Consider the following 25,101-nt stretch of genomic DNA (forward strand, 5'->3'; position numbering starts at 1 on the left):
TTATGTATTCAAAGTTCCATTCACACATTTATCTTTGAAAATGTTTACCTCAGAAAGTTAAAAAAATATATATATTTCTGATATATATTTCATAATCAGCTGCTCAGAGACAATTGGTCACCAAGATAAATGCGACAATGTATAAAATACAATAGAAATTAGAGTACAATAGAGTAAATATGTAAATAAATAAATAAAATAAAAATGTCTAACAATGTGCAGGTTATATTTGGGCTTCGTGTCCAATCAGGAACTCAACACACTTCCTGGTTCCAGGACGCTGACTGTTATGTGTTCAGGGTCAAATCTGTGTAAAAGTGTTTATACACGTTTACTTTATAAACATTCATTTATACGTAATGAGATTAGTGAGCAGTAAAAACACACAACAGTGAGACGTTAGTGTAGACACACGTGAGTGAACGAGTAAACCACATTTTCCATTTGATCATAACATCAATATAATAATATCTCTGAACAACAACACAACGGAAATATTAAAAAATGTGGTGTACATGTAGGCAGGTCAGAATACCAAACGATTGTGTTACATCCCTGTTCTTTTAAATACAACCAATCACATGTCATATTCTGAGCATGCTCAGTACAGACCACCTGCAGTATGAATATAAAATCAAACTGTGCTTCAAGTGCATTCACATTCTGTTAATAAATGAGACACAAACTGTAGAATTGATAAGAAATGAACAATGAGCAGTTTCTGGATTTTACTTTTCATCTTCAGCACCATGTGTAAGTAATATGAGCAAATTATCTCCATCTAGTTTGATGTGTATAGAAAAAAGTTTATTACAATAAAAGAAAATGAAGTTGTATGTGAAAAGGATTTCAATATTTTTTGTTTAATCATATTGTTTTTTGAAATAATTATTAATTATAATTAATTTATTTCTTGTTCTAGACACAGTCCATGCTGGTAGACACTGGGTTACTGCACAATCTGTCAAAAAGCCACCAGTTTATCAGCCTGATAAAGAGCTCAGTGTGAATATCGGAGTCTCGGCGACTCTACGGTGTTGTTATGATTCTCAGAATGTGATTGGACAAATAGACTTGTTTAAACAACCAAAGAATAAAAAACCTCAGATTGTAGTCACAGTGTATAAAAGCAATATGGAAACTTTTCACACTGGATTCCAAAAGTCTTGTTTTGAAATAGAAAGATCTTCAAACTGCTTCAGTATTATAATTTTAAACACCACTCAGTCTGATGAAGCCATGTACTACTGTGCAGTGAGGAGACCCAACATTGTGTTTGGAGATGGAACTTATTTACAAATTAAAGGTAGGATTCTGAGTTGATTCTGAATGTTTAAGCTCCTGGTTTAATGTAGTGATATTTTCCTGATGACTGTTAACATGTTCAACCTGGAAGATAAATAATAGTGAAGTAGTGAAATGTTAACTGTGTTTTCTTCAACAGCACTGAGTTACAGACTTTTACTAAGTGAATCCTGATCAATGTTTATAGGTGATCATGTTACTATTGCATCAGAAACATCTAAAGCAGCTCTGTGTGATCATTCAGTGGTGTGTGAACCAACACTGCATGGAAACAACACTAACACCAACACACAACACAACACAGGTGAGATGTCAGTGTTTTGTACTAATCTAAATATAGTGTGGTGAAATAACAGAATCAGAAATGATCAGATCTCTACATCGGACAGTGATCGGTTTGGGATCGGCTTTGGGTTTGTGCGCACTTCTGATTTTCTGTCTCACTTATTACATACTGAGGAGAAGAAAAGGTGATAAAAGTAAGTGTTTTTGTCATCAGATAATAATCAGTTCAGTTCTGTAAAAATGACTAACAGTTTTCTTTTTCTTAATAGTGAATTCTCCAGAAAGGAGGAAGGTAAGTTTTAGATTATAGTCATGAATCTACATCCTTTTACTGTATTTGCTTCTACATTCATGTACTGCTACTTATAATTTATATGTAATATAATCTCACTTTAATATGATCTGTTGCTCTGTACAATTTAAGACATTTTTTATAAATGAATTTATTTTTTTTTTTTTTTAGGATTCACATTTTGACCCTTTGACTTATGCAGCATTGCAGAGAAGTGAATTTTACTTGTCAGACAATTTGGTGTACTCCAAAGTGATGTATATGAAACTGTAATATATTAAATAACTGATAATAATAATAATAATAATAATAATAATAATAATAATAATAATAATAAGAAGAAGAAGAAGAAGAAGAAGAAGAAGATAATAAGAAGAGGTGGAAGGAGAAGAATCTCAACATGATTATTATTATTATTATTATTATTAGTAGTAGTAGTAGTAGTAGTAGTAGTAGTAGTAGTAGTAGTAGTAGAAGTAGTAGTAGTAGTATTTTTATTATTGTTGTTGTTGTTGTTATATCATTCAAACGATTATAAATGATCAATGTATTTATGTATGTATTTGCAACAAAGTGACATTTTTTATATTTTACATATATGTAAAATGTGAAATTAATTAATGTGAAAAAATAAAATGTCAAACATCTGAGGTGATGACTTTTATAGAATATAAAAATAAAGATTAACGAATATTGAGGTTTAAGGGCCTTGCTCAGGGGCCCACGAGGGGCAACTTGGTGGACCTGGGGTTTAAACTCATGACCTTCTGATCAGTAGTCCAACCACTGAGCCACTACCTCCCAAGAAATAAAACAATCCAACAAGCAAATAAATAAATAAAATAATCTTTTAACTATTAATAATTTTTTTGCACTTCTATGTTATTTTGACTTCATCACAGTATTTTTTTAATGTATTCAAAGTTCCATTCATACGTTTATCGTTGATAATGTTTACCTCAGAAAGTAAAAAAAAAAATATTTAACATTATATATATATATATATATTTCTGATATAAATTTTATAATCATCTGCTCAGAGACAATTGGTCACCAAGATAAATGCTAAAATGTATAAAATACAATAGAAAATTAGAGTAGAATTACACTCAAGTAAAATTACAATAGAGTTTAATACAATTAAATGTCTAACAATGTGCAGGTTATATTTGGGCTTCGTGTCCAATCAGAACTCAACACACTTCCTGGTTCCAGGACGCTGACTGTTATTTGTTCAGGGTCAAATCTGTGTAAAAGTGTTTATACACGTTTACTTTATAAACATTCATGTATACGTAATGAGATTAGTGAGCAGTAAAAACACACAACAGTGAGATGTTAGTGTAGACACACGTGAGTGTACGAGTAAACCACATTGTCCATTTTGTCATATCTATAACATACATCTCTGTACAACACAACAGTAATATTAAAAGAGGCGGTGTAGATGTAGGCAGGTCAGAATACCACATGACTTTGTTACATCCCTTTTCTTTTAAATACAACCAATCACAAGTCATATTCTGAGCATGCTCAGTACAGACCGCCTGTAGTATGAATAGAATATCAAACCGTGCTTCAAGTGCATTCACATTCTGTTAATAAATGAGACACAAACATAGTAGAATTGATAAGAAATGAACAATGAGCAGTTTCTGGATTTTACTTTTCATCTTCAGCACCATGTGTAAGTAATATGAGCAAATTATTACAATTATTGTTGTTTATATTTATAATAACATCTGAATTACATTCATTAACTAATCAGAGTGTTTGTTGTTCTAGATACAGTCCATCCTGGTAGACACTGGGTTACTGCACAATCTCTAACAAAGCCACCAGTTTATCAGCCTGATAAAGAGCTCAGTGTGAATATCGGATACGACTCTACGGTGTTGTATTTCTGAAAATGTAGATGGAGTAATTACATGGTTTAAGCAACCAAAGAGAGAAAAACCCCAGATTGTAGTCACAGTGTATAAAATTGCTGGAGAAACTTTTCACACTGGATTCCAAGAGTCTCATTTTCGAATAGAAAAATCTTTAAACTGTTGCAATATCACAATTTTAAGTGTCACTCAGTCTGATGAAGCCATGTACTACTGTGCAGTGACGATATACAACATTGTGTTTGGAGATGGAACTTATTTACAAATTAAAGGTAGGATTCTGAGTTGATTCTGAATGTTTAAGCTGCTGGTTTAATGTAGTGATATTTTCCTGATGACTGTTAACATGTTCAACCTGGAAGATAAATAATAGTGAAGTAGTGAAATGTTAACTGTGTTTTCTTCAACAACACTGAGTTACAGACTTTTACTAAGTGAATCCTGATCAATGTTTATCATTTTTACTATTGCATCAGAATCAGAAATGATCAGTGATCGGACAGCGAAACGGACAGTGATCGGTTTGGGATCGGCTTTGGGTTTGTGCGCACTTCTGATATTCTGTCTCACTTATTTCTTACTGAGGAGAAGAAAATGTGATGAAAGTAAGTGTTTTTGTCATTAGATTATAATCAGTTCAGTTCTGTAAAAATGACTAACAGATTTTTTTCTTCTTTATAGTGATTTCTCCAGAAAGTAGGAAGGTAAGTTTTAGATTATAGTCATGAATCTACATCCATTTACTGTATTTACTTCTACATTCATGTACTGCTACTTATATTTATATGTAATACAATCTCACTGTAATATGATCTGTTGCTCTGTACAATTTTATTTTTTTTTTTTTTAGAATTCTCATTTCAACACTTTGACTTATGCAGCATTGAAGAGAAGTGAATTTTGCTTGTCAGACAATTTGGTGTACTCTGAAGTGATGTATATGAAACTGTAATATAATAATAATAATAATAATAATAATAATAATAATAATAATAATAATAATAATAATGTTGTTGTTGTTGTTGGTGGTGGTGGTGGTGGTGGTGGTGGTGTTGTTATTATATCTTCCAAACTATTATAAATAACCAATTAAATGCAACATGCAAATCTGTGTATCCAGGTGTATTTGCAAAAAGTGAAAAAATTTCAGCCTCAGTATGAGTCAGTAAAGTCTGTATATAGCAGCAAATTTGCTGTATATGATAAAAATGTAATAAATTAGCTGACATTAATTCTGTTTACATTAAGCTTGTAATAATACATATGAAATAATTTTGCACATATTAACTATTAAAGTATTTTTCTGTTTCCTGTTAATAACCAAAAGAAAGAGAACTTTGTAAAACTCTTTTATATGACGACAGTGTTGTGCTTTGTGTTGATTTTATTCTATGATCTGTATGTCTCTGAACTTTGCTGAAGAATAAAAATATATAAATGTACAAGCAATTAAATAAAAAAGTGTTGATAGAAAATGTATGTTCCAAAAAAGTGTGTCGGATTCAACGCTATGTAAAGCTATGTGATCTTTATAGTAACAGGGGGCGGGGCTTGTTTTATTAACCCATCTGAGCCCTGAAGGTCTATGACTTTTTCATGACTAATAAAGAAGCTGTTATTGAGTCTGTTGGTTGTGGCTTAAATGCTGCAGTGTCTCTTATCACATGCTAGCATGCAGAAGACTCTGTGGTGTGGTTAGGACTGTGCTGGAGAAGCTGTACACTGGGCTGCTCAGACATCCTGTCTCCAGTTTCACTGCAGCGCCACCTACATCACAAACCTTCAATCAAAAGGAATGGAGATTTAGCCTACAGAGCAGCAGTATCAGGTCAAGTCAAGACAATACAAGAAGCTTTTATTGTCATGTAAAGCATATATAGCTGACGCAGTACATAATGAAATGTGACGTTTTTCTAGGACAATGAAGCTACACAGCAACCAATCAGCGCAAACAGACAATACAAAACAATACAGAGGATATATACACAAAATAGTTCCAACCAGTGTACAAAAAAGTATATTATACAGTACATTGTGCAAAAATACAGTGTGTGTGTGTGTGTGTGTGTGTGTGTGTGTGTGTGTGTGTGTGTGTGTGTGTGTGTGTGTGTGTGTGTGTGTATTCCATACAGTTCAGTTTATGTTGAGGAGTTTGATGGCTTCCAGGAAGAAACCTTCATGTAGCTTCCATGGTACATCTCGATTTCGTAGCTCACTATACACCACAAGGACGAGACACTTGTACCACTTTGTCCTCTTTTAAACTCTGATATGTCTCCCATTCCCATTCTGCTCTTACTTATGGAAAATGAAATCAGTGATGTTTGGCCAAGATGGTCAGCATAGAGAGGTGCAACAACCTCCAACAGTACAGTATATTGGCCACTGTTTCAGATTCATTGTCCAACCCCAGTGCAATACAATTAGCTAGAAATACATCAGTTCACACAATGTCAGTAGATACCATGTCTAAACTGATCTAATTCAGCACAACAAAATGTCAGCGGTGCGGGGATAAAAACAGACCCAAATGCAGGATAGCTATAATAAACAGGATTAATAACTAAAAAAACATGAAAACAGACATGACAAGAGATGACATAGATGCAAAAAGGTACAAGGATTCCGCACCGCTATAGGCAACGTGGCACGGTTAAATACACAAGAAAATTAACACATGAGGAACAAGTGTGCACAGGTGGGGAGAAAGGGACAAGGGTGTGGCAGACACGTGACACAGGACATAAACAAACGCATATGGCCAAAAGTCCGGGCTGGATCCTTCCAGTAAGCACACACACCCCCCCCCCCCCCCCCCCCGACCCCAACCCAAACACCCACCTACCCAAACACACACACACGATCCTGACGAGATCCAGGAGGGGGGAGCAAGGCACACGGTGAGGCAGTTGGGGGGAGCAAGGCACATGGCAAAGCAGGTGGGGGAGCAAGGCACACAGCGAGGCAGGTGGGGGGTTAGCAAGGCACTTGGTGGCACAGCCAGAGAGGGTCGACCGACGTCAAACGCCAAGCATAAGGGCAGAACGACGTCCACTGCAGAGCAGAAGGGCCGAGCGATATCTACATCCAAGCAGAAGGACTGAGCACAACGCCCAACACACCGCGGCCAAACCCACGTCTCGAACGCCAGAATGGGAGGGAGGGCCAGAAAAATCCTCCACCATGGAGCAAAAAGTAAACAAAAAGTAAACAAAAAGTAAACAGACTGATGTCACCCCACAAAAAATAAACTAAAGTCCAGGGACAAACAGGGCTGAGAGAACAGTCTGGAAAAAGAAAAATGCTCCCGCAGTAAGCCGGTCCAGGCTGAAGCTATCCTGCTGGGTCTGAGTCAGGCGGAATCCTTCTGTCAGCGGTGCGGAGATAAAAACAGACCCAAATGCAGGATAGCTAAAATAAACAGGATTAATTACTAAAAAAAACATGAAACCAGACATGACAAGAGACGTCATAGACTCAACAAGGGACAAGGATTCTGCGCCACCATAGGCAATGCGGCACGGTTAGATACACAAGACAATTTACACATGAGGAACAGGTGTGCAAAGGCGGGGAGGAAGAGACGAGGGCGGTCAAAAAGCCTGGGCTGGATCCTGACACAAAAAGCAGATCTTTTCTTTTTATTCAGATTTATAGGATATATTTGTTCTTTGTGTTCATACAGAAGAGCCCACTGACACTCCTACATGCAGGATGGTGACTCTGGGGTGTATAGGGCCTAGTCTTTGTGTGACAGTTTCACATCACTAAAGTTTATGTAATTTGGACTTTTCTACATACAAGCTGAATTACATGAGCAGTAAAAACACACAACAGTGAAATATTAGTGTAGACACATGTGTGCAAGAGGAAACCACATTTTCCATTCTGTCATAACAACTATAACATACATCTCTGTACAACAGCACAACACAAACATAATTATTTTTATTCATATTAAAAACACTAATTGGTGTGTTTCTGTATTCATAGTAAATGCTTTTATTGAAGATTCTCTAGGAACAAAGCAGGTATGTGTACAAATAAATTACACCAATTTTTACACACCAATCCCTAACTTATCCCTTATCTTTACACCACTGACTGTGTAATTTTGTGTATTATGTTTTTTTTTATATTTCTCAGGAAACTGAAGCTGAAACACAGAATTACGCAGCTCTAAAATTCTCCAAGAAGAAAGTCAAAGCTGAAAAGAGAAAAACTGGATCATCAGATGAGTGTGTGTACTCGAGTGTGAAAACAACTGTAAGATATTAGATATAAGATATAACGTAGATGATTCATAACACAGTGAAACACACGAGAAAAACAGTGATCATGTTTTAGCAAATTAAATATCTTGACCACATGGAAATTTATTACAGATTTTCATTTTAAAAGTCTAATTACAACAAGATTATTAAATATTTTATGCTAATTTAAAACTCAGTATGAGTCAGTAAAGTCTGTATATAGCAGCAGAATTGCTGTATATAATAATAAATGAATAAATTTGATTATATTAATTCTGTATACATTAAGCTTATAATTATACATATTAAATAAATTTGCACATATTAAATATTTAAGTATTTTTCTGTTTCCTGTTAATAACCTAAAAGACAGAGAACTTTGTAAAACTCTTTTATATGATGACAGTGTTGTGCTTTGTGTTGATTTTATTGTATGATCTGTATGACTCTGAACTTTGCTGAAGACAAAATAAATATACAAGCAATTGAATAAAAAGTGTTGATATAAAATATGTTACAAAACAGGAAGCGTGTCGGATTCAAGCTATGTCAACCTATGTGATCTTTATAGTAACAGGGGGCGGGGCTTGTTTTATTAACCCATCTGAGCCCTGAAGGTCTATGACTAATAAAGAAACTGTTAGTGAGTCTGTTGGTTGTGGCTTAAATGCTGCATTGCACATCTTGTCTCCAGTTTCACTGCAGCACCACCTACATCACAAACCTTCAATCAAATGGAATGGAGATTTAGCCTACAAAGCAGCATCATAGGGCCAATCAGGTCAAGTCAAGACAAGATAAGAAGCTTTTATTGTCATTTCAAGCATATATAGCTGACACAGGAGATAATGAAATGAGATAATATTTCTCTAGGACTATGAAACATTGTGTGCAACCAGACAATACCCTACAAGACCTATACACAAAATAGTTCCAACCAGTGTAAATACTGTATATTATACAGTACATTGTGTAAAAATTCAGTGTTTGTGTGCATGATCTGTTCAGTTCAGTTCTGGTTGTTGAGGAGTTTGATGGGTTGCACCAACCTTCTGGTTGTGAGGGCCCGAATACTCTGGTACGTTTTAAAAGAAGGCATGAAGCTGAAGTGTGAGTAGTGTTTGGGGTGAAGGGTGTGTGTGAGGGGTGTGTGGGGTGAGTGGGGTGATTCAAAATGCTGCCAGCTTTGCGGAAGCAGCGTGTCCATGATGTCTATGATAGAGGGAAGATAGACTCAGATGATCACAGCTGTCCTCACAATCCACTGCAGAGTCTGACGATCCGAGACATTTCCCAAACCAGACATTTGGTTAGGATGCTCTCAATGCTCCCTCTGTAGAACATGGTCAGGATGGGGGGGGGGGGGGGGGGTCGGCTTTTATCATCTTTCCTAGAAAGTAAAGACATGAAAGGTTTTCTTGGTGATGCAGTTGGTGTTAAGTGACCAGGTGAAGTTCTCCACCAGATGAACAGCAAGGATTTTTGTGCTTTTGATCTCCACAGACAATTTGTTGATGTTCAAACTTTTTTTTTTTGTTTTTTGTACACATTAAGAGACAGGTTGATGACTTTCCACCAGGCAGTAATCCTCTCTGTATGCTGACACGTCATTCTTGATGACTTCCCAGTCAGGAAGTCCAGGACCTGTTCATATCCAGCAGACACAGCTTCTCAATCAGGTGCTGAGAGTTGATTGTGTTAAATGCTGAACTAAAGTCAGTGAACAGCATTCATAAGTTTATGTCTGTTTTGTCCAGGTGAGTGAGGGAGGGATGAAGGGTCGTGTCAATGGCATTGTCCATGGAGTATTTTCGACTACTGTATACACAAACTGCAAGGGGTCCAGTGAAGGTGGGAGCTTGGTCTTGATGTGCCTCGTGATAAGCCTCTCGAAGCACTTCATCAGCATGGTTGTGAGTGCGATGGGATGATAGTCATTGAGGCAGAACACTGTAGACTATTTTGGCATGAGTACAATAGTGGTTGTCTTGATGAACGTAGGAACAATGGAGATGCACAGAGAAATGTTGAAGATATCAGTGAAGACATCTGCTAGCTGTTATGAGCATTCACTGAGCACTCTACCAGAAATGTTGTCTGGTCCAGAAGACTTCCTTGTCTTAAATCTACTTAGAGTTATATTTACATTAGCTGTGGTTAGACAGAGTACCTAGTCCTTTTTTTTTGGGGGGGGGGGGTAATGGTCTTCCTTGCTGCTACTTTGTTCTGCACCTCAAGCTGAGCATAGAAGTTCAGCACTGCTGTTCTTCATATGGGAGGAAGGCATCACTGTCACAAGCAGGTGAAACTGTCTTGTACTTCATTATCACCTGGATTCCCTGCCACATGCACTGGGTGTCTCAGCTGTCCAAAAAGTGGCTGTGGATTCTCTGGGCCTGTGCATGCTTTGCCTCAAAGATGGCTCGGGAAAATTTGGCCCTTGCTGTTCTTAAGGCCGTCTTGTCCCTTGCTCTGAAGGTAGAGGTCTTCACGGGTACACTTAGATCCGAAAACCTGAGGTCCTAAAAGTTTCACGTGTACCTCGGCCACGGGTCGGGTCTAATAATAGCAGCATCGGGTTTCGGGTAATTTAAAATGAATGTGTCTTTACCGAACGGACCCGAGAAGACCCGAACTACTGTATCTCGTGTGTGTGCATCGACTCGAGCCCTTTTCCAACCTCTCCTCTTTTTGCCAAGACTGCTTGCGACATGTGGCTGGTGACGTGTGGCTGGCGGTAAGCTAATTTTCGTTGAAACAGACCTGTCAATCAATGTTGAATCCACACTGTAGCGGTTACTGTAGTGTAGAGTCATGCAACATTGATCCAGTCGGGTCAAAAAAAAATTGGCAACAGGTCGGGTCGGATTCAGGTCAAATTTTTTCGGGTTTGTCTCGGATCGGGTCTTTCTTTAAAAAATAATAATTATTATGCACGCCGGGTTCGAGTAAAAAGTGATTCAGGTCACTTTGGGTCGGGTACATTTCTTTGGACCCGAGAAGACCTCTATCTGAAGGTGGAGTCTCAAAAACTTCAGCAGCACACACACTATTGCAGTCATCCACGGCTTCTGGTTGGAGCATAAGGTGTTGGTCTCAGAGAAGGTCATGTAATCAATGCACTTGCCAATGTAAGTTTTCACCTGCTTCAGAACAGGTTTACAGCGTCTGATGAGTGGTATGCTGGAACTAGCATAGCAGAGATGTGGCATAAACAAGATTTGGCTTGTACACCTTTCTGAATTAAAGGCGAGTAGAGTAGAGTAGAGTAGAGTACAGTCCTAATTGATTTCACTGGAAAAGTTTGGTTTCACATCAGCCACAGGACAAGAGCAACAGGAAGAAAAAGGATGATAAAAGTACAAAAGACTAAGATTTCATCATCAAAAACCATCAGTGATCCCCTATGTAATTTACTCTATGCATGCAATACAGATAGTAAACTTCTTTGTGGCTTCTCCAGAACATAACTCCTTTGGATGTGTGAAAGACAGTGAAGATGGTCTCACCAGAGAAATATACATGTTTTCCATTGTCCACAGCCCAAGATTTCTGCTGCTGACACCATTTAAACTGACGGTTAGCATTGATGAGTGACCTAAGGTGTCAGGATCTAGCCCGGACATTGGCCATGTGCTTTTGTTATGTTCGGTGTTCAAGTGTCTGCCCCGCCCTTGTCTCTTCCTCCCCGCCTCTGCACACCTGTTGTGTCTAATTGTGATTAGTATTTAGTCGAGCTGTGTTGCCTTAAGCAGTGTGGAATCCTCTGTTGTTGTTATGTTATAGTGTGTCCTATTCTGCGTCTTTGTTTCGTGTTTTTTATTTAATAATCCCAGTTTATTTCATGCTATCCTGCATTTGGGTCTATTTTATCCCCCTTTGGTTTCATATATTTGTGTACAATACGTATAAGTATACAGACAGCTTCTTTTTGCATCAACAGTTACTTCGGTTGGAAGTAGTTTGTGCTTTGTGGTGGTTTGCTTACTGTACACCACAAGGACGAGACATGCCTAACAATTTCTCATTTGATACGTCTACAATTATTTTGTGTAGATTGCAATGTTTTATGAACAGATTTGCTATTGCACTGTTAATTCATACCTCACACACTGTTCTTACCTATGGAACTACTTGCAAGTAGTTGCAGTAGTTTGCAAGTCTAAGCTGATCTAATTCAGCACAACAAAGAGCAGATTTATTTATTAATTTGGTCAGATTTTAAGGATATATTTGTACTTTGTGTCCATACAGAAGAGCCCACTGACACTCCTACGTCCAGGATGGTGAGTCTGGGGTGTTTAGGGCCTAGTCTTTGTGTAACAGTTTCACAGCATTTACATTTATGTAATTTTGACATTTGAACATACAAGCTGAATTCAGTGAGCAGTTAAAACACACAACAGAGAGATGTTAGAGTAGACACACGTGTGTACGAGTAAACCACATTTTCCATTTGATCATAACATCAATATCGTGATATCTCTGAACAACAAAACAACACAAAAATGGAAAAATGTGGTGTAGATGTAGGCAGATCAGAATACCACATGATTGTGTTACATGCCTTTTCTTTTAAATACAACCAATAACATGTCATATTCTGAGCATGCTCATTACAGGCCGCCTGCAGTATGAATATAAAATCAAACCGTGCTTCAAGTGCATTCACATTCTGTTAATACATGAGATACAAACACTGTAGAATTGATAAGAAATCAACAATGAGCAGTTTCTGGATTTTACTCTTCATCTTCAGCACCACGTGTAAGTAATATGAGCAAATTATCTCCATCTTACAAGCTAATTACTCTAAACAACATGTATGAAGTTGTATGTGAATGAATTCCAATATTATCCCTATAATATGGTGTTTACTAATGATTTCATGACCTGAACAATGTACCTCTGATGTTTTAGATACAGTCCATCCTGGTAGACACTGGGTTACTGCACAATCTGTCACAAAGCCACCAGTTTATCAGCCTGATGAAGAGCTCAGTGTGAATATCGGAGACTCTGCGACTCTACGGTGTTGTTATGATTCTCAGAATGTGATTGGACTAATAGACTTGTTTAAACAACCAAACAAAAAAAAACCTCAGATTGTAGTCACATTGTATAAAAGCTATAGAGAAACTTTTCACACTGGATTCCAACAGTCTCGTTTTCAAATAGAAAAATTTTCAAAGTGCTACGATATTATAATTTTAAACATCACTCAGTCTGATGAAGCCATGTACTACTGTGCAGTGATGAGACCCGAGATTGTGTTTGGAGATGGAACTTATTTACAAATTAAAGGTATTTTAAAGGTGTTCATAATTAATTATTATTAAATTAAAGGTAATTAAATGTGTTCAACCTGGAAGATAAATAATAATGAAGTAGTGAAATGTTAACTGTGTTTTCTTCAACAACACTGAGTTACAGACTTTTACTAAGTGAATCTTGATCAATGTTTATAGGTGATCATGTTACTATTGCATCAGAAACATCTAAAGCAGCTCTGTGTGATCATTCAGTGGTGTGTGAACCAACACTGCATGGAAACAACACTAACACCAACACACAACACAACACAGGTGAGATGTCAGTGTTTTGTACTAATCTAAATATAATGTGGTGAAATAACAGAATCAGAAATGATCAGATCTCTACATCGGACAGTGATCGGTTTGGGATTGGCTTTGGGTTTGTGCGCACTTCTGATTTTCTGTCTCACTTATTTCATACTGAGGAGAAGAAAATGTGATAAAAGTAAGTGTTTTTGTCATCAGATAATAAATAAAGTTATTTTTCTTTTTATGATAAATTCACTAATTGGTGTGTTTCTGTATTCATAGTAAATGCTTTTATTGAAGATTCTCCAGGAACAATGCAGGTATGTGTACAAATAAATACTGATCTTTTCACTATTATATACTCTACAGATCATTCTGTTCTTTCTGTAGATATCACTGTGTCTGCTTTATTTATAATGAGTAAAATAAAATGTCTCTACATTCAGATATTTTTCCTCCTGATGTTCTAGATATAATTTATACAGTCAGTTTGATCAGATTTACACAAAAATCCCAAACTTTTATCTTCACACCACAGACTGTGTAGTTTATTGTGTATTTTGCAGTTACTCGTATTGTATTTTTATTACTGTGAGCTCGATTTCTTATGTTTTTATATTTATCAGGAAACTGAAGCTGAAACACAGAATTACGCAGCTCTAAAATTCTCCAAGAAGAAAGTCAAAGCTGCAGAAAGAAAAACTGGATCATCAGATGAGTGTGTGTACTCGAGTGTGAATACAACTGTAAGATATAAGATATAAGATATAACGTAGATGATTCATAACACAGTGAAACACACAAGAAAAACAGTGATCATGTTTTAGCAAATTAAATATCCTGACTACATGGAAATTTATTTCAGATTTTCATTTTAAACATTTAATTATTACAAGATTATTAAATATTTTATGTTAATTTCAAATGAGTCAGTATAAGTCTGTATAAAGCAGCAGAATTGCTGTATACAATAATAAATTAATAAATTTGATTATATAAATTATGTTTAACATAACGTTTAATTAAGCTTGTAATTATACACATTAAATAAATTTGCACATATTAAATATTAAAGTCTTTTTTTCTGTTTCCTGTTAATAACCTAAAAGACAGAGAACATTGTAAAACTCTTTTATATGACGACAGTATTGAACTTTGTGTTGATTTTATTGTATGATCTGTATGTCTCTGAACTTTGCTGAAGATAAAAATAAATGTCCAAGCAAATGAATAAAAAAATAGAATGTATGTAACAAACCAGGAAGTGTGTCGGATTCAACGCTATGTAAAGCTATGTGATCTTTATAGTAACAGGGGGCGGGGCTTGTTTTATTAACCCATCTGAGCCCTGAAGGTCTATGACTTTTTCATGACTAATAAAGAAGCTGTTAGTCAGTCTGTTGGTTGTGGCTTAAATGCTGCAGTGTCTCTTATCACATGCTAGCATGCAGAAGACTCTGTGGTGTGGATAGGACTGTGCTGGAGAAGCTGTACACTGGGCTGCTCAGACATCCTGTCTCCAGTTTCGTTGCAGCGCCACCTACATCACAAATCTTCAATTGGACTGTGGTGGAGAAGCTGCATGACCTTTCCTAATCCGATACCTGTGGTCATGGACTTTGGAACCATTATATGACCCACCCACTTTTTAAGACCAATAATTTTGGACCCACCTACTTTTACCGTCTCTATTCAGTGCATAATGTCTTTTTTTATTACATTTCAGAGCGCTGCCAGTTGAATCCATTCTGCTTGAGGAATGACCTAATAAATTAAACTCCATTCCGCGTTTTACCTACAGCATTGACCACGCTGCTGCTTCCTGAACTCTATGGGCGTTGGAACAATTATATGTGTGTGGGACAGGACACGTCCACTTTTTAGTTGCTTCCGACGGCCATGCCCATTGTGGTTGATTAATGAAAAGCAAACATCATAGATTATTGCTTAAACTTATAAGAAAACTGCACTGATATATTAAATTGCATTAATGAAAATATATGTAATAAATTTTATGGGAAATATGTTGCACAACCGCCTGTGACAGACAGGCAAGTTTAGCAGGTCCCCTTTCCATTTACCTCAGTGCTTAAACATGTTGCTCATTTGCGTACAAGGTTTACTGTTTAATACATTTTGCATTGTGTTTCAAGAGTTCTAATATAAGATTAAATTTAAAATATTGCCTTTTCTTTAGAAAATAATTTAATTTAATAATTGCAGTATATATGGTTTAGATTATACCACTAACTGTTAAAAGTACTGTTTGCTACTGCTACTGTTTGTTATTAATACTTTTTTAAGGTTTTTTTTGTTTTCATTTTCCATCCAGTAATGGGCATTTTTGTATTTCTTTGCCAGAAACAAATAAATCTTAATAACTAAGCGAGTTGTATACATTCTTTAGTTTTAAAGGTGGAAAAGAACACAGATATCGGATGGATATCGGCCGATACTGGCAAACGCTGGCATTGGAATCGGATCGGAAGAGAACAAGTGGTATCGGTACAACCCTACGCAGTACATAATGAAATGTGACATTTCTCTAGGAATATGAAACATTGTGTGCAAACAGACAATACACTACAAGACATATACACAAAATAGTTCTAACCAGTGTAAATACTGTATATTATACAGTACATTGTGTAAAAATTCAGTGTATGTGTGCATGTTCTGTTCAGTTCACTTCTGGTTGTTGAGGAGTTTGATGGCTTGCATGGAGAAACTGTTGCACAGTCTGGTTGTGAGGGCCCGAATACTCTGGTACAGTTTAAAAGAAGGCATGAAGGTTAAGTGTGTGTGTGAATAGTGTTTGGGGTGAAGAGTGTGTGTGAAGGGTGTGTGGGTTCATTCACAATGCTGCCAGCTTTGTGGAAGCAGCGTATGGTGTAGATGTCCGTGATAGAGGGAAGAGAGACTCCGATGATCTTCTCAGCTGTCCTCACAATCCACTGCAGAGTCTGGCAATCCGAGTTGGTGCAGTTCCCAAAACAGACATTTGCTCAGGATGCTCTCCATGCTCCCTCTGTAGAACATGGTCAAGATGGGGGGAGGGAGATCGGCTTTTATCATCCTTCCTAGGAAGTAAAGACACTGCTGGGTTTTCTTGGTGATGCAGTTGGTGTTAACACTAGAATTACTGACTTTTTTTTTCTGGTGCGGGTCCTGAGGTGTGATTCCCCCGTTGAGATTTTCACAGTTCTTCAGCCCTGCTTTTGTTGTGCAAAGTCCCCATCACCTGTGAGGCCTGGCTCATTTGCATTTGTTCACTCAGAGTAGCTCAGCTGCAAGGCAGGCCAAACCTCTGTGTGTGACATGGAAACCTTCACGGCCTGTCTATACAATATAGTCTGTTTTATTTATATTAAAAAAAGTGTGTGCTAAGGTTTGTCATTGCCAAAGTACATATCATATTTATATAACCCTTGTGCAGACCTGGGGTCTATTTGACTCATCTGGAAAGTTTAATGTGTCATAACTTGGGTTTCCTTCCACATATTTGCCTGAAATTGACCAGGATTGTTCCAAATTATGAACTTTGCAAGTAAAATTAATTTTGTCTATGTTCATTGAACTATGTGTTTGTAAAATAAATACTTTCCTTCTCAAGTCCTCCCGAGTCAATTTTACCCGGGCAGATTTAGTGGGGCAATAGGTCACACTTTTGCCCTTTTCAGAGCAATGAACATACATACAGACACAAAAATGCACACATAAAATGTCCACTAACACACACACACACACACACACACGCAAAACACACCACACACACACACACACACACACACACACACACACACACACACACACACACACACACATACAAATTGGGCATTGCATTTCATTAGGCCTCCAGAAAAAAAAGGCCACACATTTGTAAATATTTCACACTTTTGATATGCCTTTGCCTAGCAGAGGAGTGTGTATGAGACTTGAGAAGTGTGTATGAGATATGAGGAGTGTGTATGAGACATGAGAAGTGTGTTTGGAACAGTGAGAGTGTGTATGAGACATGAGGAGTGTGTATGAGACATGAGGAGTGTGCATGGAATAGTAAGAGCGTGTATGAGACATGAGGAGTGTGTTTGGAACAGTAAGAGTGTGTATGAGACATGAGGAGTGTGTATGAGACATGAGGAGTGTGCATGGACTAGTAAGAGTGTGTATGAGACATGAGGAGTGTGTTTGGAACAGTAAGAGTGTGTATGAGACATGAAGAGGAGTGTGTATGAGGCATCCCTTACTTGGGAAAGAATGAAAAGTTGCTAATACATATATAAAATTAAAACTTGCTAACACTTCAGTTTTCAATGTATGTTTGTAAACAAATGTCATAAGCTGAGTGAAGTTATGGTCCATGGCTTTTGACATGTTCGTACACATACAGAATAAAATGATGTCATTTCATTTTCATTGGCCATCAATGAATTATAACACCAAAAGTTAATTTTGAGACGGAACAAGAACCCAACATGCCTCCACAGAAGATGCACCTTGGTACTGGGAAGCCCTGTCTGAGCCAGACGGCAAAAGATGGCACTGTGTGGGTAGAGGAGGACATTGGAATGCCCAGTGCAGTAGCAAATCGCTTGTGCTTCACTGCGCAAACTGGACCCTGGGCTACTGGGGTACTTTCCCAAGTAAGGAGATGCATTGCAGACATATTTGGTCTCCAAATCCGTGGCCATCCAGAACTTGATCCCAAATTTGTCTGGTTGGTTGCGACATACTGTGTGAATGGACAACAAACCATGGTAGGGAACAGCTGTTCATCTATGGTCATGTGTTCTCCTGGAGTGAAACTCTCAGCACAGTTCTTGTTGAAGCGTGTACAGGTGTCGGAGACCGCAGCAAATTTGTCTGTTAGAAGGTGTTGCACATAACATGTCCACCAATGCCTCTTTTCCACCGGAAAGAAGCGGGTGCTGGTTCAGAGCTAGCGCTAGTGCTGGTTCAAAGTTGGTTCCACTGGCGAACCTTCTAAGAACCGGTTTGCCTTTCCACCGGCTAGAGAGCCATCACAGCGCCGAGTGTGACATCACTGTATACGTGTCACGTGTCCCAGCAACGTTAGAGCAGCAGCGGCAAACACAAACACAACAACAATGGCGGATGTTGCTTTACTGTTAATGCTCATGGCTTTGCGAACCTGCATTGGCATCCAAACACGGCGAATAAAACGTGTACGTGCAGATCCGTGTAATCTGTATAAACGGAGGTTGTAATCGATAAAGTACATAACGCTATTTTATCGTTAACACAGAAAAAAATTTAGCCTTAGCATGTAGCTACCTACTATCATATGTGCTGATAATGTATCATATCACAGTAAAGTAAAAATGTATTAAACATTAGTATACTTAAGGTAAATTATCAAATGCGCTAACAGTAGCCCCGCCCCCAGCTAATGACACAAGCAATTCTTAAGTCTAGACCAGCAACGTTTTGGTGCTACTTAAGAACCACTTTTCCTGGTTCGGAGCCGGTGCTTTGGCCGTCGAAACAGAAAGAACTGGTTCTAAATTAGGCTCTGGCTCCGAACCAGCACTCGAACTGCCTCGGTGGAAAAGGGGCATTACACACGCACCCAAAACACACACTCACACACCACACACACACACATGCACACACACAGTCAAACACTGTTCAAAGCATTGAGCATTGCATTTCAGTTGGCCTCCAGACAGAACAAAAGCTATACATTTATGAAATTTCAATATGAATGTACAGTACACTCAGATGCTTCATTTTGATCCTAATCCGATGTTTTTGTGAAGCGCTCAGTTTGTTTCTTAATAGCGTAGGGCCTGTTAGTGTATTAATCAAACCGTTTCATGCTTCACACACTGTTCTTACCTATGGAAAGTGAAATCAGTGACAACTGGCCACCGAAAGGATGACACATGTGCTAACAATTTGTCATCTTTTGAACTCTGATACGTCTCCCATTTATACTCTGCTCATAGTTGAAGAAAGTGCAATCAGTGAAGATTGGAAATGATGCCAGCATGTAGAAGCATAAAATCCTTAAACACTACAATATATCAACTAGTGTTTCCGCTTTACTGTCAAATCCAAGTACAAGACAATAAAGAAGAAACACATCAATTCACACAGTCAGTAGTTTGCAAGTCTAAGTTGATCTAATTCAGCACAACAAAGAGCAGATTTATTTATTAATTTTTTCAGGTTTTAAGGATATATTTGTACTTTGTGTCCATACAGAAGAGCCCCCTGACACTCCTACATCCAGGATGGTGACTCTGGGGTGTTTAGGGCCTAGTCTTTGTGTAACAGTTTCACAGCATTTACATTTATGTAATTTTGACATTTGTACATACAAGCTGAATTCAGTGAGCAGTTAAAACACACAACAGAGAGATGTTAGTGTAGACACACGTGTGTACGAGTAAACCACATTTTCCATTTGATCATAACATCAATATCATGATATCTCTGAACAACAACAAAACACAAATATGGAAAAATGTGGTGTAGATGTAGGCAGATCAGAATACCACATGATTGTGTTACATGCCTTTTCTTTTAAATACAACCAATAACATGTCATATTCTGAGCATGCTCATTACAGGCCGCCTGCAGTATGAATATAAAATCAAACCGTGCTTCAAGTGCATTCACATTCTGTTAATACATGAGATACAAACACTGTAGAATTGATAAGAAATCAACAATGAGCAGTTTCTGGATTTTACTCTTCATCTTCAGCACCACGTGTAAGTAATATGAGCAAATTATCTCCATCTTACAAGCTAATTACTCTAAACAACATGTATGAAGTTATATGTGAACGAATTCCAATATTATCCCTATGATATGGTGTTTACTAATGATTTCATGACCTGAACAATGTATTTCTGATTTTCTAGATACAGTCCATCCTGGTAGACACTGGGTTACTGCACAATCTGTCACAAAGCCACCAGTTTATCAGCCTGATAAAGAGCTCAGTGTGAATATCGGAGACTCTGCGACTCTACGGTGTTGTTATGATTCTCAGAATTTGATTGGAATAATGGACTTGTTTAAAAAACCAACCAAAAAAAAGCCTCAGATTGTAGTCACAGTGTATAAAAGCGATAGAGAAATTTTTCACACTGGATTCCTACAGTCTCGTTTTCAAATAGAAAAATTTTCAAAGTGCTACGATATTATAATTTTAAACATCACTCAGTCTGATGAAGCCATGTACTACTGTGCAGTGATGAGACCCGAGATTGTGTTTGGAGATGGAACTTATTTACAAATTAAAGGTATTTTAAAGGTGTTCATAATTAATTATTATTAAATTAAAGGTAATTAAATGTGTTCAACCTGGAAGATAAATAATAATGAAGTAGTGAAATGTTAACTGTGTTTTCTTCAACAACACTGAGTTACAGACTTTTACTAAGTGAATCTTGATCAATGTTTATAGGTGATCATGTTACTATTGCATCAGAAACATCTAAAGCAGCTCTGTGTGATCATTCAGTGGTGTGTGAACCAACACTGCATGGAAACAACACTAACACCAACACACAACACAACACAGGTGAGATGTCAGTGTTTTGTACTAATCTAAATATAATGTGGTGAAATAACAGAATCAGAAATGATCAGATCTCTACATCGGACAGTGATCGGTTTGGGATTGGCTTTGGGTTTGTGCGCACTTCTGATTTTCTGTCTCACTTATTTCATACTGAGGAGAAGAAAATGTGATAAAAGTAAGTGTTTTTGTCATCAGATAATAAATAAAGTTATTTTTCTTTTTATGATAAATTCACTAATTGGTGTGTTTCTGTATTCATAGTAAATGCTTTTATTGAAGATTCTCCAGGAACAATGCAGGTATGTGTACAAATAAATACTGATCTTTTCACTATTATATACTCTACAGATCATTCTGTTCTTTCTGTAGATATCACTGTGTCTGCTTTATTTATAATGAGTAAAATAAAATGTCTCTACATTCAGATATTTTTCCTCCTGATGTTCTAGATATAATTTATACAGTCAGTTTGATCAGATTTACACAAAAATCCCAAACTTTTATCTTCACACCACAGACTGTGTAGTTTATTTACGCAGTACATAATGAAATGTGACATTTCTCTAGGAATATGAAACATTGTGTGCAAACAGACAATACACTACAAGACATATACACAAAATAGTTCTAACCAGTGTAAATACTGTATATTATACAGTACATTGTGTAAAAATTCAGTGTGTGCATGTGCATGTTCTGTTCAGTTCACTTCTGGTTGTTGAGGAGTTTGATGGCTTGCATGGAGAAACTGTTGCACAGTCTGGTTGTGAGAGCCCGAATACTCTGGTACATTTTAAAAGAAGGCATGAAGGTTAAGTGTGTATGTGAGTGGTGTTTGGGGTGAAGAGTGTGTGTGAGGGGGGGTGTAGGGTGTGTGGGGTCATTCACAATGCTGCCAGCTTTGCGGAAGCAGCGTATGGTGTAGATGTCCGTGATAGAGGGAAGAGAGACTCCGATGATCTTCTCAGCTGTCCTCACAATCCACTGCAGAGTCTGGCAATCCGAGATGGTGCAGTTCCCAAACCAGACATTTGCTCAGGATGCTCTCCATGCTCCCTCTGTAGAACATGGTCAGGATGGGGGGAGGGAGATTGGCTTTTATCATCCTTCCTAGGAAGTAAAGACACTGCTGGGTTTTCTTGGTGATGCAGTTGGTGTTAAGTCACGAGGTGAAGTTCTCCACCAGATGAACACCAAGGATTTTTGTGCTCTTGATCGCCACGGAGACTGTTCAGTTGATGACTGTTTCCTGATGTCATCAATCTTTTTTTTTGTTTTGTCCACATTCAGAGACGGGTTGTTGGCTTTACAGCAGGCAGTTAGATGTTGCACCTCCTCTCTGTATGCTGAACACACTCTTCTTTAAAAGACTGCTGGTCTTTTCACATCCATCACATCCATCATACACCACATAATATCATACACCACATCCATCATACAGTACTGTTTGATTGCCTGCTTTGACCTTCTTCACCTGACCTCTACCTGTTTCCTCACCATGACCTTACAGTACGTGCCATTTTGGATTTGTTGTTGTTTTCTCATTGAAGACGTCTTAGCTATGTCTCTATCCTGAGCAGTACTATGGGGAATTTTAAAAGCTGAAAATTAAACCACTGCAATACATAAATACAAGACATAACAATACACCTGGCCTGAGACATGGCACATGAAGATGAGTGAATAAATGCACTTACACGTGACCAGGCACGTTAGACTTCAGAAAAAAGAAAGTGTGGGAAACTATTCCTTTTTTAATGATATATTCTCAAACAAATAATGTTGTCGTTTTGCATCTATAACCTCTTTTACATACACAGAACGGTTTTTAGTTCTTGTAGAATTTTTTTTTGTGTGCTCTGAATCATTGCCTCGCTTGTCATTTATAAGTTTGTGATTGTTTTTGTTTGTTTGTTTGTGTGCATTAAACAGGTAAAGGTTAGATACGAATGTCTGTTTTCCCCATATGATGAGCAGGGGGGTGTAAACTTTTACACTTTGCTGTCTGCACAGGTCTTAATGTGTGAATGTTCAGACAGTGGTGTGAAACATTTCAAGTGTGTTTTTTTCTCACACACACACACACACACACACACACACACACACACACACACACACACACACACACACACACACACACACACACACTGTTGTATAACTGTACAGTTTAACTGTACCTGATTAATTTTGAAGTCTAGAGATGACAACAACAACAACGACAACAACGACAATGTGCACTGAGACAAACAAGAATAGCCACACATCCTGTGGAAAGTTTGAGATGAGAAACTGATGGTGTTTGTGTGAAAAGCGACTCGGCGGTCAGAGCGGCCTGCAGAGATGAAACACTCAGAGCTGCAGTGTGTGAAGGGGCGAAGAGACAAAAAGAGATACAAAGCCACTAAACTCAGCTTAGCACACACACACACACACACACACACACACACACACACACACACACACACACACACACACACACACACACACATAAACAGAATGTAATAGAAAAATACTAATCACCTATTTAGTATACAGTAGCTAACAGTTCAGTGTGTACATATTTTTTTAATTATTAAATTTGCATTGAAAAAAACAACCAATTAAAGTGTGAAGGACCTCAATCATGTACCTAAGAATGTTTGTACCACTTGTATCTTATATATGTAATGGCATATGAGAGTGTGTGTGTGTGTGTGTGTGTGTGTGAGAGAGAGAGAGAGAGAGAGAGAGAGAGAGAGAGAGAGAGAGAGAGAGAGAGAGAGAGAGAGAATGTGATTGGTTAGTGTCACATGCTGGTGAAGTAGGAGCTGCGTTAAGGCCTGAAATAAACTCCACCCACATCTACACTGATATCTTCTATTATCATGATTCAGAAAATGAGGCATCAGATATGAGAAAGAGAGAGAGAGAGAGAGAGAGAGAGAGAGAGAGAGAGAGAGAGAAAGAGAGAGAGAGAGAGAGAGAGAGAGAGAGAGAGAGAGAGAGAGAGAGAGAGAGAGAGAGAGAGAGAGAGAGAGAGAGAGAGAGAGAGAGAGAGAGAGAGAGAGAGCGTTCAATTTAATTCAATTTTATTAGTAGAAATTAATTGGCATTGCTGAGCCACTGATTCTGTACGTTATTCTGTGAATGATCCTGCCTTGTATTGTCATATCTCATATCTTAGTCTTCCCTTTTGTTTAACAGTCTAAAGTTCCTCTGTAGCATTTACATAACATTCACATTACATTTACATTTACATGTACGTTAACACTTACGTTTACGTCAGACACCGTAATACTAAGTGACTTTAAGACATTTTGTTTTATGTATTTAACTGAGAACTTGAGTTTCAGGACTTTACTGTTTAAAGGCCTAACAGTTGCAGATCTGACAGTCTGGGATTTGAACTGATAACCTTCTGGTCAGTCAGTAGTCCAACATCATAAGCACTACCTCTGATTTTCTAGAAGGTCTGAGTGAAGTTCTGAGAGTCTAAAGGTCTGACAGTCCTGTTCTAGTTCCATCATCTTTTCTTTTATTTCACCTTGGAACAATATTTACATCCATTTCAGCTAACTTAGCTATAAGAAGACTGCAGAACTAACTGTGTATCTTAAAATATAAATTTACTGCAAATTTCACAAAGGTTACAAATGTGAACTAAAGAAAAAGAACAGGAATTGCAGGAGAAGAAACATGTAGGTCTTTATGATGAAGTAATACACTAGTGACACATAGTTAGTGCTAAAGAGCTCAGCAACGAGGACTTAAGGGATTAATACTGTACATTTCTGTCTTCTATCAACAATCAAATCAATCAAATTAAGGAAAAAGTTGTGTTTCTTTTGGTGAAGCAGAACTCTAACTTATGTTACTCCTCACCAGAAAGATAGATAGATAGATAGATAGATAGATAGATAGATAGATAGATAGATAGATAGATAGATAGATAGATAGATAGATAAATAAATAAAT

At 37.5% G+C, this 25,101-nt stretch overlaps 1 protein-coding gene across 2 annotated transcripts; it reads left to right on the plus strand.

The window, feature by feature from the left end:
* Nucleotides 1-669: 669 nt before the first annotated feature.
* LOC125139159 (signal-regulatory protein beta-1-like) lies at nucleotides 670-2,261 on the plus strand. Of its 2 annotated transcripts, XR_007138253.1 has the most exons (4): nucleotides 670-753; nucleotides 923-1,306; nucleotides 1,493-1,882; nucleotides 2,054-2,261. XR_007138253.1 is itself a non-coding variant. In XM_047802172.1 (3 exons), exons 1-3 carry the CDS (start codon nucleotides 711-713, stop codon nucleotides 1,651-1,653), a joined length of 588 nt encoding a protein of 195 aa, XP_047658128.1. In that variant the 5' UTR covers nucleotides 670-710; the 3' UTR covers nucleotides 1,654-2,261. The 2 variants fall into 2 exon arrangements, 1 of the variants encoding a protein (XP_047658128.1); XM_047802172.1 differs by having other exon boundaries at nucleotides 1,493-2,261.
* Nucleotides 2,262-25,101: the final 22,840 nt, after the last annotated feature.

This window comes from Tachysurus fulvidraco, chromosome 17 (assembly GCF_022655615.1).
Source record: "Tachysurus fulvidraco isolate hzauxx_2018 chromosome 17, HZAU_PFXX_2.0, whole genome shotgun sequence".
NCBI classification, from domain to species: Eukaryota; Metazoa; Chordata; class Actinopteri; order Siluriformes; family Bagridae; genus Tachysurus; species Tachysurus fulvidraco.